Source organism: Dendrobates tinctorius, unplaced genomic scaffold (assembly GCF_039654945.1).
Source record: "Dendrobates tinctorius isolate UK_male_01 unplaced genomic scaffold, ASM3965494v1 ptg000035l, whole genome shotgun sequence".
Taxonomy (NCBI): domain Eukaryota; kingdom Metazoa; phylum Chordata; class Amphibia; order Anura; family Dendrobatidae; genus Dendrobates; species Dendrobates tinctorius.
This window is the reverse complement of record NW_027361703.1, coordinates 58635308-58654467: the sequence shown is the minus strand read 5'-3', so window position 1 is coordinate 58654467 and position 19160 is coordinate 58635308. Positions and strand designations below refer to the sequence as shown.

General features: G+C 41.0%; 1 protein-coding gene across 4 annotated transcripts in view; it reads right to left on the bottom strand.

Moving 5' to 3' along the window:
• The window catches only part of CELSR1 (cadherin EGF LAG seven-pass G-type receptor 1), a 220635-nt gene that overhangs the window by 35158 nt on the left and 166317 nt on the right, over positions 1–19160 (bottom strand). For all 4 annotated transcript variants that reach the window (XM_073573501.1, XM_073573504.1, XM_073573502.1 and 1 more), the window contains exons 12-20: positions 18861–19035; positions 17097–17238; positions 16862–16982; positions 15517–15700; positions 14600–14701; positions 11865–11959; positions 10106–10315; positions 6774–6957; positions 2287–2430 (exon numbers count right to left, since the gene is read on the bottom strand). In XM_073573501.1, the coding sequence (XP_073429602.1) occupies positions 2287–2430; positions 6774–6957; positions 10106–10315; positions 11865–11959; positions 14600–14701; positions 15517–15700; positions 16862–16982; positions 17097–17238; positions 18861–19035 (1357 nt within the window). The remainder of the gene's footprint in view (positions 1–2286; positions 2431–6773; positions 6958–10105; positions 10316–11864; positions 11960–14599; positions 14702–15516; positions 15701–16861; positions 16983–17096; positions 17239–18860; positions 19036–19160) is intronic.

Here is a 19160-nt window from a genome sequence, read left to right as displayed (position 1 = left end):
ATACAGAGGAGGACAATTTTATATTACAGGAGGATTTATGTAAACTAGAAGCTTGGGCTGATAAATGGCAAATGAGCTTTAATGGGGATAAATGTAAGGTCATGCACTTGGGTAGAACGAACAAGTTGTATAATTATGTGCTTAATTGTAAAACACTGGGCAAAACAGTCACTGAAAAAGACCTGGGTGTATGGGTGGACGACAAACTAACATTTAGTGGCCAGAGTCAAGCAGCTGCTGCAAAGGCAAATAAAATAATGGGATGCATTAAAAGAGGCATAGATGCTCATGAGGAGAACATAATTTTACCTCTATATAAGTCACTAGTGCGACCACACTTAGAATACTGTGTACAGTTCTGGTCTCCGGTGTATAAGAAAGACATAGCTGAACTGGAGCGGGTGCAGAGAAGAGCAACCAAGGTTATTAGGGAACTAGGGGGTCTGCAATACCAAGACAGATTATTACACTTGGGGTTATTTAGTTTGGAGAATCGAAGGCTTAGGGGTGATCTTATTACAATGTATAAATATATGTGGGGACAATACAAAGACCTTTCTAATGATCTTTTTACTCTTAGACCTGTGACGGGGACAAGGGGGCATCCTCTACGTCTGGAGGAAAGAAGGTTTAAGCATACTCACAGATGCGGATTCTTTACTGTAAGAGCAGTGAGACTATGGAACTCTCTGCCATATGATGTTGTAATGAGTGATTCACTACTAAAATTTAAGAAGGGACTGGATGCCTTTCTTGAAAAGTATAATATTACAGGGTATATACACTAGTCTCCTTAATATTGCGTTGATCCAGGGAGCTAGTCTGATTGCCGTATGTGGAGTCGGGAAGGAATTTTTTTCCCCAATGTGAAGCTTACTGTTGCCACATGGGTTTTTTTTGCCTTCCTCTGGATCAACATGTTAGGGCAAGTTAGGATAGGATATGGGTTGAACTAGATGGACTTAAAGTCTCCCTTCAACCTTAATAACTATGTTACTATGTTACTATGTTACTATGACATAAAAGAATGAAGACGTTGCCAGGAATGATGATTGACAAGTAGTAGTTTATGCTGATTTATCGTCCTAGAATATAATTGTGGTATACATAGTATACGTGAAACCAACAACTTAATTAGTTACATGGCAAAGTGATTCATCCAAGTCACATATACATATTGGACTATAATCCAGACAACTGCAGTCTTAATAGAGAAGAAACAAAGGAAGAGGCAAAAAGTCCCATAAAATTAGTACTTTATTAATAATTTATGAAATAAACAGACATTAGGTACATGGAAAAAGGGAGAGAAAAGGGACAGGCGTGTACAATGGCAAGAATAGGCCGAATATGCCGCCTACATAGTCCAGGATGTAGACCCTATATAATGATATAGTATAATCAGTATAGGGAGTCCAAAAACACGTGTCAATCACCGCACAATTTATATGAAGCCAATGCGTATTATCATAAGCGGGGACCAACGGGACTCCCTAGTAGGTGAGTAATCAAAGAACAAGTGTTCATAACGAATCCAGCATTTAAAGGGTCTGTAACATTACCTGAAGACAGTGGAGGCGAGCACACAACGGCCTGACCCCGACGCGCGTTTCGGAGCGTACCGCTCCTTCCTCAGGGGACGGTACGCTCCGAAACGCGCGTCGGGGTCAGGTCGTTGTGTGCTCGCCTACACTGTCTTCAGGTAATGTTACAGACCCTTTAAATGCTGGATTCGTTATGAACACTTGTTCTTTGATTACTCACCTACTAGGGAGTCCCGTTGGTCCCCGCTTATGATAATACGCATTGGCTTCATATAAATTGTGCGGTGAAAGACACATGTGTTTTTGGACTCCCTATACTGATTATACTATATCATTATATAGGGTCTACATCCTGGACTATGTAGGCGGCATATTCGGCCTATTCTTGCCTTTGTACACGCCTGTCCATTTTCTCTCTCTTTTTCCATGTACCTAATGTCTGTTTATTACATAAATTATTAATAAAGTACTAATTTTATGGGACTTTTTGACTGTTTGCCTCTTCCTTTGTTTCTTCTCTTTTTGATTTATCGTCCTGTATAATAATATAATAATCATGTGACTAGAGATACAAACCTACCATATTGTATATATGATATAGAGACACAGCTATATATATTTGTATATATAGAAACACAGCTATATTACATTTCCACAGTTCCATATCTCACCACTGCATGTTGCCTAACACAGTTAAGTCCGGTATTAACAAGGATGAGTGAAAAAAAGACTGTAATTTTACCTTTTTTTTCAGAGGGCTTAAACAAAGTATCAGGAAACAGGACTGACGACTCCAAGTCTTTAGGATAATCTTCATATATCTCATTAAACTGGGGGACTTTGGCTCCACTGAAATTCGCCTTGTCAAATATGTCTACTGCAATAACTGGAGGAAAGAAGTCGCAGAATGAAAGGTATGGATTACATTCTTACTGCACGCAAAACATCTTAGTGGAACAATATTGTAATTATGTTATTTCCAGTTTTTCCCAGTAACTTTCACAAATGTTATAATCAGAACAGGTTTTTGTATCTAAACTGTGAAGAAATAATTAAACCAGACTGGTTACACTGTATGCGTGCAAGGCCTGAGCTCTGAACTCATTAGGGATAGATGAAATTATAATGTACACTAGATTATGGCCCGATGCTATCGCATCGGGAGGATGCGATAGCATCACACCTCTTGCCATGTTAACCCTCAACACACACACTCCTCTCACCTTTCACCATCTCCACTCACTCTTTCACTCCACATACGACCCCTTCTCTCACTCCGTCTCTCATACTCACGCCATCATCGCCGCTGCTCCACGATCCCCGACATCTTCTTCCGCCGGCGCCATCCTGGATCCAGACGTTGTCCACGCCGGCAACATGTTCTTGCGGCGACGCCATCTTGAGTATCGTGAAATCCCGCGATACTAAAGATGGCGTCGCCGGAAGAACATGTCGCCGGCGTGGACGACGTCGGGATCCAAAATGGCGTCGGCGAAATCTCGCGAGTTTTCGCCGACGCCATTTTGGATCCTGACGTCGTCCTCACCGGCGACATGTTCTTGCGGCGACGCCATCTTGAGTATCGCGGGATTTCGCCGATCCAAAATAGCGTCGCCGCAGGAACATGTCGCCGGCGTGGATGCCGTCGGGATCCAAAATGGCGTCGGCGAAATCTTGCAAGATTTTGCCAACGCCATTTTGGATCCCGACGTCCTCCACGCCGGCGACATGTTCTTGCGGCGACGCCATCTTGACTATTGCGGGATTTCGCCGATCCAAAATGGCGTCGCCGCAAGAACATGTCGCCGGCGTGGAGGACGTCTGGATCCAGGATGGCGCCGGCGGAAGAAGATGTCGGGGATCGTGGATCAGCGGCGATGACGGCGTGAGTATGAGAGACGGAGTGAGAGAAAGAGTCGTATGTGAAGTGAAAGAGTGAGTGGAGATGGTGAAAGGTGAGAGGAGTGTGTGTGTTGAGGGTTAACATGGAAAGAGGTGTGCGGTGACATCACCGGTTACAACTGGACGGAAGTTGTTACAACCGGAAGCTGCTTAGGGCATTTATTATTATAGATAAACAGGGATTGGACAAAATAATGGAAACACCTAACGTTTTGGCATCATAATCTTCGAACATGTTATAAACATGCAAACCGTGACATGTGGTAATGTTTTGTAGTTGATTATTTGTGTTATGTGATATGTGTTTGTAAATTAACTGTCTGTTTTGCAGAATTGTAAGAACATTGCTGAAAACCTGATACCAATGGCAGACCTCTCGGATTTTCAAAGAGGGCAAATTGTTGGTGCTCGTATGGCAGGCGCTAGAGTAACAGAAAGTGCCCGAATGCTTGGCGTGTCAAGAGGTACTGTCACCAAAGTAATGACTGCGTTTGAAAGAGAAGGAAAAACGTCCGCAGCAAAGCACCGGTCCGGCCGAAAGTCGAAGTTGACTGAGAGAGACCGTCGGACTCTAAAGCGATTTGTGAGAGAGGATCGCAAGACCACGGCTCCGAAAATCACTGCTGAGCTCAATGAAGACCTACAGAACCCAGTTTCCACGAAAACTGTTTGTCGGGAGCTGCACAAATCTGGATTCCACAGAAGAGCTGCAATTAGAAAACCACTGCTCTCAATGACAAATGTTTCCAAGTGTTTAGAGTGGTGTAGAAACCTCCAGAATTGGTCCCTCGAGCAGTGGAAACGTGATATTCTCAGACGAATCATCGTTTACCCTATTTCCGACCTCCGTCCGAGTGTACATTTGGAGACAGCCGAAAGAAGCATTCCATCCAGACTGCCTTCTCCCAACCGTAAAACATGGCAGAGGTTCTGTGATGATCTGGGGTGCTATTTCGTGGAGATCCGCTGGGCCAATAATATCCCTTCATGGAAGAATTAACAGCCGCGATTATTTAGGCATTTTGGGCGACCAAGTGCATCCTATGGTTCAAGCACTGTTCCCGGAGGGGAACGCCATCTTTCAGGATGATAATGCACCAATTCATACAGCTAGAATAGTTAAGGCATGGCACGAGGAACATTGTAATGAAGTTGAGCATCTCATCTGGCCCCCACAATCCCCAGACCTCAACATTATTGAGCATTTATGGTCGATTTTAGAGATTCAAGTTAGATGTTGATTTCCGCCGCCATCGTCGCTCAAAGAACTGGAGGGTGTTTTAACTGAAGAATGGGCTACAATTCCTTTGGAAACAATTCACACCTTGTATGAATCCATACCTCGGAGAACTGAGGCTGTAATTGCCGCAAAAGGTGGAGCTACACCATATTAAACTAACTTTTGTTGATGTTTCCAGGTGTTTCCATTATTTTGTCCAACCCCTGTATACACTCCACAACATTGAAAGAATGAAAAGTCATGGAATAATGCAATTCAGAGGATGGATAGACAAGGTAATGATATGCAAATGATGAAAAAATGAAACGAAAGTTTCAAAACATCTTGATTTATTCAGCATTAAGTTTGAGCATCACACACGGAAATACATTTACCTACCTTGGTATGATTAGCACATACCCGCCTGAGGAATTTTCTGTCATACTCAATGCACTTGGACACATAGATCGTCAAGATCCATTGCTGGCAGCTGCCTTTGCAATTTCTGAGCAATGGCAAACCAGATATGAGAGACATTGCAGACCATTGTAGCACGTTGTGGTGAAAAATGGTTCCTGACACTTTGGAGAAATGACAGTACCACTAGTTTAACGATCAGAACAATGATTACATTGTTTAGCCAATTAGCCAAGCTGTTAGTGAACCTGGATGAAAACTGAACCACACATTATGTCACCCAACAGCATAATTGTGGGAGTAGGACCAGAATGACATTCCCACGTGAAGGTCATGGTTTTGCCCACTCAGTCTCCAGATGGAATAATGGAGGTGTATCAACTTCATCGATGAGTTCTGATTTTTTCTAGGAAGCAATGATAGCTGCAGATTGGTCTGGACACTGAATGGGCCATGCCAACAGAGGTCTTCACAAGGAACTTCACACCGACACTATGCCTGGGATAAAGGTGTGGCATAAATTACAAGGAAACGTGTGAAGAATATACATTTCTTCCTGTACTGTGACTAAAAACATATCTGTTCAAAACACGTAAGGCGGTCCATTGCTAGATATTTTCTACTTCATTTTCATAGATTTTAACTCGTATTGTAACATGGACTAAATAAAGTTTTGTGTTTTCAATTACCCTCCTGCGTATGAGATGCTGAATACATCCTTTTCCTTGTAACTTTTACCTGTTGTCGACAAAGACCATATCCATGCACCGCCCTGGAATCGTGTCCATGAACTGAATACACTATTAGGTCAGCTGGATATAGCCATAATTGGTAGCTGGTTCCCTCAAATCTTCTCCTCTAGAAGAAGAACAGCTCAGCCTTACATTGATCTGGTCATAGAACCAGCGGTCTGTTCATTTCTCCAATGTCTCGGGAGCTGTTTTTCAACATGACAATTCCTGGATGCATGTTATTCGTGTTACCGTAAGCAGCCTAAAAGTGCTACCATGGCTTTCAGCATCTCTGTAATTGTCTCGCATCTAGCAAATGCGGAGGGAGCTACAGATATTGATGATATGTCTTTCCAAGTGCATTCACATGGCAGAACGTTCCTCAGACAACCATTAATAACCTTCATTTAAAACCAAGACGTGTAAGTACATGTATACTAAATAATGCAAGTGTTTTGGAAAAAAAAAAATTCATCATTTGCAAATTATTAACATGTCTGTCCATCCCGTGACTTCCATAACTCAATGACTTTTCCTTCTTGGTGGTGCAATTTCAATGTTGAGTTGCGTATGTTGATTTAATGAGATAATGAACATTAAGAGTAATGTTATAATGTAAAGAAGCCCCACACACCGTATGTGTAATACATAACTCAGAGGCATGACTTGATCATCAATATGTGTGTACTATGCCGCTGCCAAACACTCCCATCCTTTAATACCTGAGATCAGGACTAAGCTCTTAAAACGTTCATGAGTCACCAGAGGATAGTAAAACTCATTTACTACGACGCACACATATGTTCTGAGATTTATACATTTTCTCTCTAGAAAAATCTCAGCCTTTTACCAAATGGTAAAGTGCATCTTTAAAATAATATGGCATGGACTTACAAATTGGAAAAGGATTTTCACAGTAAGCTTCTTAAGCGTGGTCTATTACTCAAACATAATACTTACTAATATTTTTAGTTACGATGATAAAGGGCTTCATATAGGTTTTTTTCATGTTCCGGGCCATGTTGTTGGCATATTCTTCATAGTGTTTCAACAGATGTGCTGTACCCCCTTCAGTCCTCTGGATCTGGTCCCAATACTCTTTGTTGCTGTGATCTAATATTATGCTGCCTGCACGGATGACGTTCTGTAAAATGAAATATTAGAAAGTCACCATGATATACAAATCTGTCCTCAGTCAGTATTCTCTATGTGTCATAGGGGGCACAAATTTCGCCTCCCTCTTTTTCTTCCTATAATATTGTTGGTGCATATAAAATAGAAAATTTGGCAAAAAAAAGAGAGGTGCATATACTGCTTCACTGTTCTATCAGCACGAGAAAAGTACATACCAGCCTTTGACTCCTGTGGCCTTTACAGTTGAGGAGCCCTTGAGGATACAGTTAGATCCCCATATTTTCTGAGAAATATGTATTTCCAGTTTTAGTAGATTATGGAAAAACATTAAAAATGACTGAACCTCAACAAGGTTTTGTTTCTCTCATAATGGACTTCTTGGTTGCAAATTGCATTACTTACTAGTAATCCCTTAAGGCAGCTTTCACTGGTAATTCTTAGCCAAGTTCAGAGATTACGACAATTATTAAACTAGAAACCCAACACTGCTTTGGCTCCAATGCTCAGTGCTGTTAAGAAATTAGGACTCAGCCTCCAAAACTCTGAGAAGAGTGAAAGAAGCTTAGAGCCCCAGGCGGCAGACATATTAACCTGTCTTCAAGGAACGTTGATGATCTTTAGATATTGTCATTCAACAGTCCACCTTACATCTGACTTGTATATCATTATTTACTGCTCACAAAGAGTCCGGTTACCATAAATCCTCAGCATGTTTTATACAACTGCCTTACTCGGTAAACTCGGAACACACTGTTGCACTTCGAATTTTTCAACCCCAATTTCATCTTTGGTTTCTAAGCAAAATTTACAAATTTTCGACTGTTTACAATAAACCAATGAAAGCAGAACAATCGAAATGAGTTGTCTCATGTTCCTAACTGGTTACAATTGTAAAGTTCTTGTAAAAACAAGCACTCTTAATTTACCTGTTATTAAAAGTCCCCTCCGTCTCAAGGACAGAGGGATTTATAATCTTGCAGTTTATAGGTCATTGCCTAGGGTACCAACCACTTTTGCTGTGGCTGAGTGCACTTACAAGCCTCAGATCCCCTGTGCTTCTCCGATGCTGCAGAGGTAATGCGACCTCTGCTAGAAACAGCAGAGAGCGCACAGATCGAACAGTCAATCTTCACAAATGATTTCTTTAGGTGCGGATTACATGCGTTTTTGCTGCAGAAACGCACTAAAAGCGCATGATCGTTTTTTAGCTGCGAACTTTACTCATCTCATGCAAGTCTATGCAAGTCGGACGCCACAAGAAAAATTGACATGTTGAGGATTTGAAACAAGCCCCAGAGGTCACAGTGGGCATGAGATTTCTATAAATCTCATCCACTTTGCTGGAACTGTAGGACGCCGGGTTTTTGACGCAGCAAAAATACGCAGCATCAAAGACGCACCAAGGCTCATCATGGGAACATAGTCCAAGACACACAAATCTACTGACCCAGTTGCTCCAATATGTTCAAAATGATATAAGTCATAGATGGTTTGGGATTCTGTTCTGTGAAGCAATGAAACAAAACTGGAATTTTCAAGCCAGAGGCTCAGCAGTATAGTCTGGAGGCCAACAGTGAAGAATAGCGGTGGCAGTGGCTTGGTAAGGCTCTAATGCTGCTTTGCTTCCTTTGGCAATGCAAAACTGCATTCTGTCATCGGAAGAGGAATTCCTGCAAATGTCAGGAAATTCTAGAAGAAAACGTCATGTTTTCTGTGAGGAACATGGAGCTTGGGCATCACTGGTCTTTCCAACAGGACAATAACTCCAAGTATACCTCAAAGGCCGCAAACACTTGGTTTCAGAAGTCCTGGAAGACACTGGAGTGGCCTTCACAGTGGCCTGAATTGTACTCCATAGAAAACCTTTGGTTGTGTCTGAACAGGGCAGTTGCAACACATAATCCCAAGTGCATTAGTCAACTGGAGACCATTGTGAGGAATGGGATAAAGGTTCCTCAGGATCGCTGCCAGAAGTAGGTGTGTGGCTATCCATCATGTTTGCAGGAAATCGTAACTTCCAAAGGGTGCTCTTGTATGTACTAAAGACACTTGTCATGAAGGATTGAATGATTCCGAGATTGCATTAGTCAGTAAAAGTAGCATTCATCAAAGTGTTTACACTGTGGTGTGAAACATTTTGTAAAGTCGCTAAATGTTTGTGCAAAGTGAAGTTGCACAAAAATTTTGCGACTTTTGACTTTTTCATGACAGGTGGAGCTCGGGTGTGGTAATGTCCGCCCACCAAATTCTTCAAAAGTAGTGGCATTTCTTATGCTGGTAATGTCACTCCAGTTTTTGACTTGTGTATCATTTCTAGCGAGGCGCACGGAAGAGCACACCATCAATAAGATGAACTGAAATTTAAGTGGCAGGCGCCTTTTAATGACTTTGTCGCATCTTATTTTTGCACGCCCCTCACTGATTGCCCTACGAAACATCAGTCTTAATGAATCGGGGCCTTTGTGCTGAATTTGGAGAAACCACTTCTTATATTAGTTGTGTTGAGCTACTTAAATTGTTCTTGTTTCACTGGTTTATCGCAAGCAACAGAAAGTTTGCAAGTTTGCTAATGAACCTAATTTGCATTGGGGGTTGAATAATTTTGTTTGCAACTGTATGTAGAATGAGAATATCACCTGCTTCTATAACTTCGGTTATATCCTAAAGAAGAAGTATGTCAACTTTGAAAAGCGTTGATAATAAAACCGCATTTAACAAAGACGGTGTATCCGGCACCATTTCATCAGTTCATCGGCAGAGCGGAAAAGCCACGTGTTTTCCCCCCTATAATTCCTATGTGGATCTGCAGCAGCTGACCATCTACGCCTTGTAAATTGCTGTGTGCAATTCTTCGCTCACCAATTCCTGTACAGTTATACTACGGAGACAGCATCTTGTGTACATAGGAATAATCGAGTGACATTTGTTAGAATGACATTTATATTTATCTTCATGGTCTCAGGACAGTCTAAGATACTCTACTGTTCTCTAAGGTCCGATACTCTTCTCAGGCCCGTACAATATGTATGCTACCACCAGTCACATAACATATTAATACGTAAGGCATACGAGGATGTGACGGGGAAGGCACAGTATATAGAAAGGAGCCTATCAGTTCTGCACTAACGCATAGTGCCATACATGATAGCTAAGCATACCTCATTAAATTCGACATCTCTAGTGGCCGCCAAGTCAAAGCCTTGCTGCTGGCTCTCATACTGCAGCACCCTCACAAGTATCTGATAGCTGGTTCTGATGTCATTCCCATAGAAAGACTTGGTGTAATTGGTTGCATTCTGCAGGACTCGCGCGACCTCAATGGACTTCACTCCATCCAAAGTGGTCTCGTTCCGGTGAAGCTTTTCATTCTGTAAAACAGATGGACAATAATCAGAATATTTACTTAGGTCACAATTGTTTTGCATTCACAGACTAATACTGAAGTGATAATAATTTACAGACAAAGGTCTGTGTCATCTCATTAACAGGCTGATGTTACTTCTATGCATTGTGGCAGTGAGCTGTGCACATACCCATCCCACGCGTAGTGCTCTAGTGCAATTAATATGAGAGGTATAACGGCACCACACGACATGCACAGGATTCCTGACATTCATTTCAACAAAGTGTATTTGTAGAGCTGAGTACACAGGCTGCCGGCAGGGGAACAAGGGTCACTTTACCAGAATCTTCCATTATTGAGCAGCGGCCAGTGCAGGGCTGACCATGCACACGACCCGGGCACCCACCACCACACAAACACCACAAATGCAAATCTAGTTGACATAAAACATAAATGATAAATACCCAAGAAGCAGACTTAAAGAGTAATCATTGTTTTAATTGTTATTTTATAAACCAATAATACACATCAAAATTAGCAACTTTGTAATATATGTTATCAGAGAAATCCGCTTCTTTCTCCTCCTGGACTGATCGATCATTCTCAGCATTCCCAATTCCCGTATGCAGTGAAGACAGATTACTAATAGAGGAGATGACAGTTGGTTTTTATAAGATTCTATGTAGAAAGAAGGGAGGAGCTCGGGCTCTAGCTCTACATAGCATCTGACCAGTAGCAGTCGCCATCTTCTATCTCAGTAATGGGAAAGTCTGTCTGCGCTGAATACAGATTTTACCCATGAATTGAGAATTTTAAGAATGTATGATCAGTCCTGTTGGAGAAAAAAGCAGATTTCTCTGCTAAGATATATTACAGAGATGCTTATTTTCATGTGTCTTATTGACTTCAGAAATTATAATTAAAACACTGGTTACTCTTGAAGACGTATTTACAATGAAAGATTATTGTGAGCGAGCAATCTTAGGAACACTTGTTCACGATAATCGTTCAGTGTTACCGGGGAGCAAAATGCTCGTTCATTGTGTGAAGTGATCTTCTGTCGTGTACAAAGGAACTTCGTTCTCAGCAGCACATTCTCCTGTGTAAACAGGACTCATGCTGCCGAGAATAATATCAGCTTTTGCTCACAGAATGACCTATTTGTAGACCATTTAGAGAACATCGTTAACCACTGTTTACCGGTGTATATAGGCTAGTAAAGGATACTCGATCAGTAGATATTTACCAGTCGGTGGTTGTTTAGTGCTGCCGGTGGGTCAGTGTTAGCAGACCATTAGACACAACTTGGCATCCAGTGTAAGCCAAATCCAATCTGGCTGGCAGTATATCCCGGGAAAGTAGGGGGCTTCAGTAATAGTAATAATTCACCTGCTTTGTTGCCCACCTCTGGTACATCACTAACGCAAGCTAAAGCAGGCTACCTGCTGAGAGGCAGGCAAACAATAGTGCCCTCTTTGTTACCGGCATTTCTATGGAATCTGATGCAGCTTCCCCCTGAATTGTGTGCTGACACGAGGGCTGGTAAAATGGACCCGGATTAGCAATGCTCTTACCAGGGTTTTCAGTTCCAGAAAGGTCAGTGTGGTACAGTTGAAGAGTTCGGGAGGAAGCCAGCCTTTTTCCTCACTACAGTGCCGGATCGCATTCCCTGAAAGAAACAAATGTAGGCGCTGAACAAAAAAGTAGGAAGAAACCTAGTACAGGATGATACCTCATCATATATGAGCTGATTTATATTCTCAGAACCAAAACATGCTGTATTGTTTCATGGCATCAAGGATCAAGACCATGTATGATGGAAAGGAACTGAGAATCTCTGTACACACCACACTATGTTCTTCCACTAGATTGGCACCGGGGGGCAAGGGTGGCAAAGCAGTACAATGTAGTGTGGCTGATGAAAAAATCTCTCCATCAAGGTTTCTTTGACTCTCCATAAATGAACCATAGCTCTGATTGCCTAAAGCTTTGATAACAGACTAGATTAGTAGTACCTTTTCTAACATTGATATACACAACTTATAGGGTTATTCCCACCTCCAAGATCCTATCCCAATACGTTGTAGATGTAATAATACTAATATTAGCAAATACCTCAAATTAAAATGTAGTGTAGTTCTCCTGGTTCACTATGTTGCTTATCTCATGTGCAAGGCATTGCAGTAGCTTAGGTACCCATAGTTACGACCACTCACATAGTGACAGTTAGTTAATTAGTTACCATTAGACGTAGCCATGGATACCTAAGCTACTGCAATGCCCAGCACATGGGTAAAGCAACATAGTGAATCAGAAGAACTATACTACATTTCTAATTGGATGTATTTGCTAACATTATTATCGCTTCTCCTACTACATATTGGAATAGGACCTTGGAGATGGGACTACCCCTTAATATAACACATGCTAATAAATACACTGAACTGACCTAGAAAAGCTATATGATCCAGTAGCTGTATGGACCTGTCCCATTGTGATTTACATCATGCTAACTGAATAGGTGTTTCTTACATTTAGCTGGTGGAATTTATCAAACATCTGTCAAGTCGGTCTTTAAGCCTCGTCTTTTGTGGGATGGCTGAAAGTTTTAGATTACTGGTTATTCTGTACAGATTTTCCTCAGGGCAGTAATACTATGACAGTCCTTTTATGGCACCTGATCTGACATTATAAAACCATAGTAACCCATAAATAAGGACTATGTAACAATCAGACTCACAAGAGTATATATAGTGTGACCATAAACTAGCACAGTACTAGTTCTCTATATGTCGCATACATCACTAGCCATCACATGTAGATGAAATGACTTTTCCCAATAATTACACTACCATTGTGCTCGCTGCATTCTGCGGAAATGAACAGTCTGAGGTGTGCAGGGTATGACTAAGGGTGTAAATAATTTAGTGCCGAGCTTGTCATGCCTACCATGCATTAACGTGGCAGTGTTTAACTCTGAAGGTAATGGATAGGGAAGAAAAAGAAGTAGTGGGTGAGAAGAAGCCTCCTATAATTATCAGGAATTATTGTGTCTAACGCACATATGTTTTACTGTGTCAGTGCTCTTCAAAAATGGATAATGATCTGATTAACAAAGAAAGGTAATCCTATAAAAGCACCTGGTAATAGGGTGACACAACTGTACACGAGAGTGGAGCCGACAGACATAATTCTGAACTCTGAGAACTAGGCCTTAGGGCTCGCTCAGAGGGGCATATTATATGTATGCTGTCCGAATAAAAATGGGGCACCTCACTGACCAATATTACTCAATAGTACCGTTCAATGAACTCTTCATTTGATAAGCTAGGTTTGGCACATGGAGAGGTAAGACATATAGTGGTTATGGACTATTCACATTAAAAGGTCACCTTGACGTGGTTGGATGGCTTTTGCCCTCTTTGATAAAAAATACACTAAGTACCTTATGTTTTTTTACGTTTGCAGCACTAATGGAGTTCATGTATTCATTAATTGAAGTGTGTTGACACATAGTGATTGTATATGTTTGTATATTGGCCACATAGCGTACTTGTGCTCCTGTACATTAATTTAATACTAAAGTTGTGCGGGCCCTATTTTTCTTTTTTTTCTGCAGCCCAGCAGCATTATTACACTCTCAATATGCAGACCCATGTTAGTCATCCATGTTGTATAAAATACAAGTTTGGGTCTTTTCATAATTACAATTCCAGTAGGATTTCAGGAGGTATAATGAAGATAATGTGTCATCAGAAATAACACTATAAAAAAGTCATACTTGCCACTAGGCCTAATATCAGATTTCATGTTCTGTACAGCACACATTTCAGTAGTCTCCTTATCACCACAGGCAGGATTAGAATGAAGGTAACACCTCCTTCAACAGTAGACAGTCTGGAACCACTATTCACAATAGCAGATGGTCACAGATCACCTCCTCTCCCCTCTTCACAATGTCCGGATTAAAACTTGTTCATTAAATAGTCTAATATTTAATGTTAGGGTTAATATGAAAATTGCTAATATCAAAATATAGATATGAAGGAAAAAATAATATATTTATAAATACATTTATTTCATTTGAAGACTAGGCCATTTTGACACATTCCCTTTTGAGTCCTATGGGCTCCTGATCATTGTCTGTACAAACATATTGCCGTGCCATCAAGTGGTATCTGATTCATAAATTTTAGCAATAACATTTTAACACATTTTTCTTTTCTGTTAACTTTTCGGCACTTTATATTGTTTATACTCCATGAAATTTTCATATACTTCTACAAGCAGATTTTATGGCTACACTCACCGACAGATCCCTTGGGACAAGGAACAGCAGCTGGTTGACCAAACTTGGTCTGTGGCCACCAGATTCCAGCCTCGAAGGCTTTAGGACATGCATTATAAATCACTGCAATAAAGGGGAAACCAAATCAAACATCGTTGGAGATAATGGCTTTGACTGACGGGCACAGGTAAGCTCCCGTATAATTAATGACTTCATCACAGAGTAAGGAAACGGCAGCCTTGTAGAGAAATGACAACCGTGTGATGAACACGCTTGTATTATTGTCATACAGAACCACAATGGCGAGCAGACCATACCAAGGAAGACAGACTTTGTTTCACTGTACAACAACATTTCATTTCTTGTCACCCTCTACTGTTCACGAGCCAAGAATAATAAAATTGTCATAGTCTCTGCAGCTGTTCCCTGCGGACTCATCCTGTGCCAAAAAGGTTTAAAATAACAAAACCCAATGTCGCTTCTTGTGATTTAGTAGTAACGCTGGTCATGGAAACACACATGGTTTCCTCTCTAGTTAAAGTATGGTAGAAGAATGCATAAAATCCCATCTATATGTATATTGGGAATACCCATCAGAGACGGTGTGTTTGAAGTTGTATGTGTGCAAGATACGCACTGACACTACGTACTCAGTATATAGAATCTGGACTAATAGTCAAGTGTTGTATGTTCTGCGACCTATAACATGACGGATCAATTAAGACAGTGTTTCTCCATGAAGGAGTTTGGTTGGAATGCAAACCTTGGCTGTGTCCGCCTAATCCACCAAATTACAGAGGATGGTGGAAGGAATGAACTCTATCTACTATATATATATATATATATATATATATATATATGTTTCAACCATGACACATAACATAGAGGTTTAGCGGAACACAACACTATCAATCATAGGCTTAATTTAATGTTTGTACCTTCACAGCCATCATTAGTGACCTCTGCAAAAGGGTTGTCGCAGCGGTTGCACTGGCGCCCAATGACACCAGGTTTGCACGGGCACTGACCAGTCTCCATGTCACAACCACGTTCATACGCTCCTGAAGGGAAGCAGTCACACGGGTAACAAGTGTCACTGTCTTGTGGTCTGTAGTAATTGTCCTGTAAAGGAGACAAAAAGACTAATTACTTCAAGACACATATCTGATCTTTTTATTGTGCTTCCAGAGAATCAATGACCATTTTTTCATATAGCTGTAGAAATATACAGCACTCCGTCAAGGAGAATGTGGTGCTCGAGAAGGGGTCCGATCCATAAATATAATGAGAAAAACTCAGCACTCAATTTTGCAGTACTTGAACAAAAAAATGGTTTTTAATGGCAATCCAAAACAATATTTAACGTTTCTATTCCAATCCGGACCTTCATCAGAAACTGCTGCAGTATAGGAGATATGATGCGAGGTGGCAGCGCAGTGGGAGTGTGTCCTTCCTATAGCTGCCACCTTGCATCATATTGCCTATCCTGCGGCAGTTTCTGATGAAGATCCAATTTAGGCCTGAAACGTTAAATATTGTTTTGGATTGCCATTAAAAAATTTTGCTCACACACTGCAAAATTGAATGCTGCGTTTTTCTCATATAGAAAATATGAGTTGGGTGAGTATATAATTGGTGTCTCTGAAGTGGGGATCCTTTGTAAGTTCTTGTAAGCTATTTATCTACATACTCAAGTGGACATTAAACCATTCCTCACACCTTAAAAGGAAACTATCCTCAAAACATAATCCAATGTTTAAATCATGTTTTTGTGATAACAGCATATATTTTTAATTGCTTGCAATGGTTTTCTTGTCAACATATCACAATCTGTATTAAATACAGAAATCTTGCAATTTTCACACTGACCACTGGGGCTTTTTCAGACTATCTTCCTGTTTCAGGAAAAACTACATGTACATTAGGCACAATAAACACTGAGCATCTAATGAGCGTGTACAAAGGTCACAACAAACGGAGCATCTATTGTGATTGCTGAATCTTTGATTATAAACTTTGTGTTAAAAAAAATAATTGTAGCCCTGTCTTTACTGATATAAAGCTTTATTGAAAACTCTTCCCAGAAAGGCAGGAAGTATAAATCTAGTGGCCAGTTTGAAAATTGCAAGTTTTTGAAAATAAAATATGTGATATTAAAAAAATAAAAATTGCAAATTTTTTTAAAAAACTACCCATAGCACAAATACTTGATTTAAACAATAGGCTATTTTCTGATGATTACTTTCCTTTAACATCTTGAAAATGATTCCATCACATCCTTACCTTACAGCGGCATTCTCCATTTGTCTTATTACAATCAGGGTCAAATCCTTTACTAACGTCACAGTTACAGGGTCCACAAATAGGATTACCCCACCAGCCTCTAGGACAAGGTAAATCGACTCTAAAAATGGGAGATAGAACGAAACATTAGATAAAGGGAAGATGACAATGGAGAATAACCCATGGTATGATATCAGACGTCTGAGACAGAACACAGCAGTCACTTTTCCCTTACTTGTTCTCACAGTATTGTCCATAGTAGCTTGCTCCACATTCACACGTGTATCCATGAGAAGAGCTTGGCTTTCGAGCACAAGTAGAGACATGTTCACATGGGTTCAAGCTGCACACATCTACGCAGTCTCCCCCGAAGAACCCTAAAGGAGAGTAGAGGATATAGTTACACGTGCTGCTGGGCAGATGCCACATCGGAGCAGAAACCTTTCAGAAACTGTGCTGAATGCCGATAATGCCACACATGTGTTATGTGTCTGTGAGCGGATGGAGATCATTAGGGTTGTGTTTTTCTAATCCTTGGTAATTCCGGGTCACGAGGTGCACATTAGGTCACTATTATACACCGCGGTGCACAAGTAAGTGAGCAATGCTGATATATGATCAGTGACTCCTGGCTGCGGCATGGATGGATGCTTGAGTCTTGCAGTTCTTCATAAAGATTAGATTTAGTATATTATTTAAATTTGCCAGTTTAGAATAAAAAACATTGACCACTTGACATAGTAATTATAACCTGAACCCCTTGGTTACAAATAATAGTTATAGAGTTATACAGGTTGAAAACTTGAAAAGCTCAACCTTTCCTGCAAATTATACAGTTTTTAACACATCCTGTCAATATGCCTTATCTGAGCATAATTTAGTCATGGAGATCTTGGCCGTGTGTGAGTTATATGGTTGGACGTGGCTTCCTCCACCACCTACAACTGGTTAGAGAAGCTGGACTTGTGCTGGTCTTCAGATTTCGATGCTGGCTTCTATTTTGTCATGAGACTCAAATTTCACTTACTTCCCAGCTTCTACCAAATGTATAATGTTATTTATGAATGGGCACCGAGGAGGATAGCAGGCCCAGGCTAAGCCACCAGAAAACCAGAGAGGTTGGTAACTAAGCGGAATGCAGACCCCTGATCCTATCAACACAACTAGCAGTAGCCGTGGAGCGTTCCTACGATGCTCTAGACGTTTCGACACAGCCGGAGAACTAACTAAGCCTGAAGTCAGAAAGGTGAAATCTAAACTGCCCCGGAGAAGATCCCCAAAGGAATAGACAGACCCCAAACATATATTGTCGGTGAGACAAGATGAGACACAAACACAGGCAGAAAACAGACTGAGCAAACGGTGGGGCCCAAGCTGTCTAGACAGGACAGGACAGAAAAGACACTGTCTGCAATCACGCACAAAACCCTAAAAAAATCCAACACTTCTGATATACAAAAAACCTGAGGTCACACGACCTCACCCCCCGCTAGATCAGCACTCTGGTATAAACTGGAAGCAAAGCAAAATATACTAACATAACAGGGGACTGAACAAACTGACACAAGCTGTAAAATATAGAGCAGGGCCCAGCGCTGCCCCCAGCAGGGAGTACGCTGAACCCTAGCAACAAAGCAGAAAGCAAAAAAAAGGCACAATCAAATTAGATGCAAAGGATTAGCAAAAGAATCACTTAACTGAACCATGCAGATCAGGCAGGGGACAAAAGAACTCCAAATGCACAAAGAGGAAAATCACCAGCAACCTTCAAGAGCAGCCAGCTTAATTATATGCTCCCAGCCGGTAATCCCAGGTTCCCAATTATCGTCGTCAGGTGGGGAACTTCCATCAACCTGGCCAGCTCCACTACTCTCAGTAACCACCAGAGGGAGCTTCGGCTCAGAAATCCGAGCAAGGGAATTCACAACAGTATAAATAATGGCTTTTCTGTACATAAACTTATATACAAACCTACTTTCAAACATGAAGTTAGTCCTACCTGGTTCACAGTTGCAAGAAAAACTATCCCAGTCGTCAGTGCAGTCACTGTTGTAAGGACATGGATTGGCATCACAAGGGTTGTCAACCTCACAGCCACTTTCCACGTTGATGACTTCAGCCTTATTCATGTTAAGTGTTCCTATATTCGTTGCCGTTTCTCCCATTCTTACTCCCTAAATATTGAATAATAAAGGATAAGGCGTTTACACCAATGACCATGCTGTGACAATAATTTAACTCGATGCAATGAGTTACAGCAGTAATTTAGTTTACTTTAATGTCTCCTGTAAACAGTGCA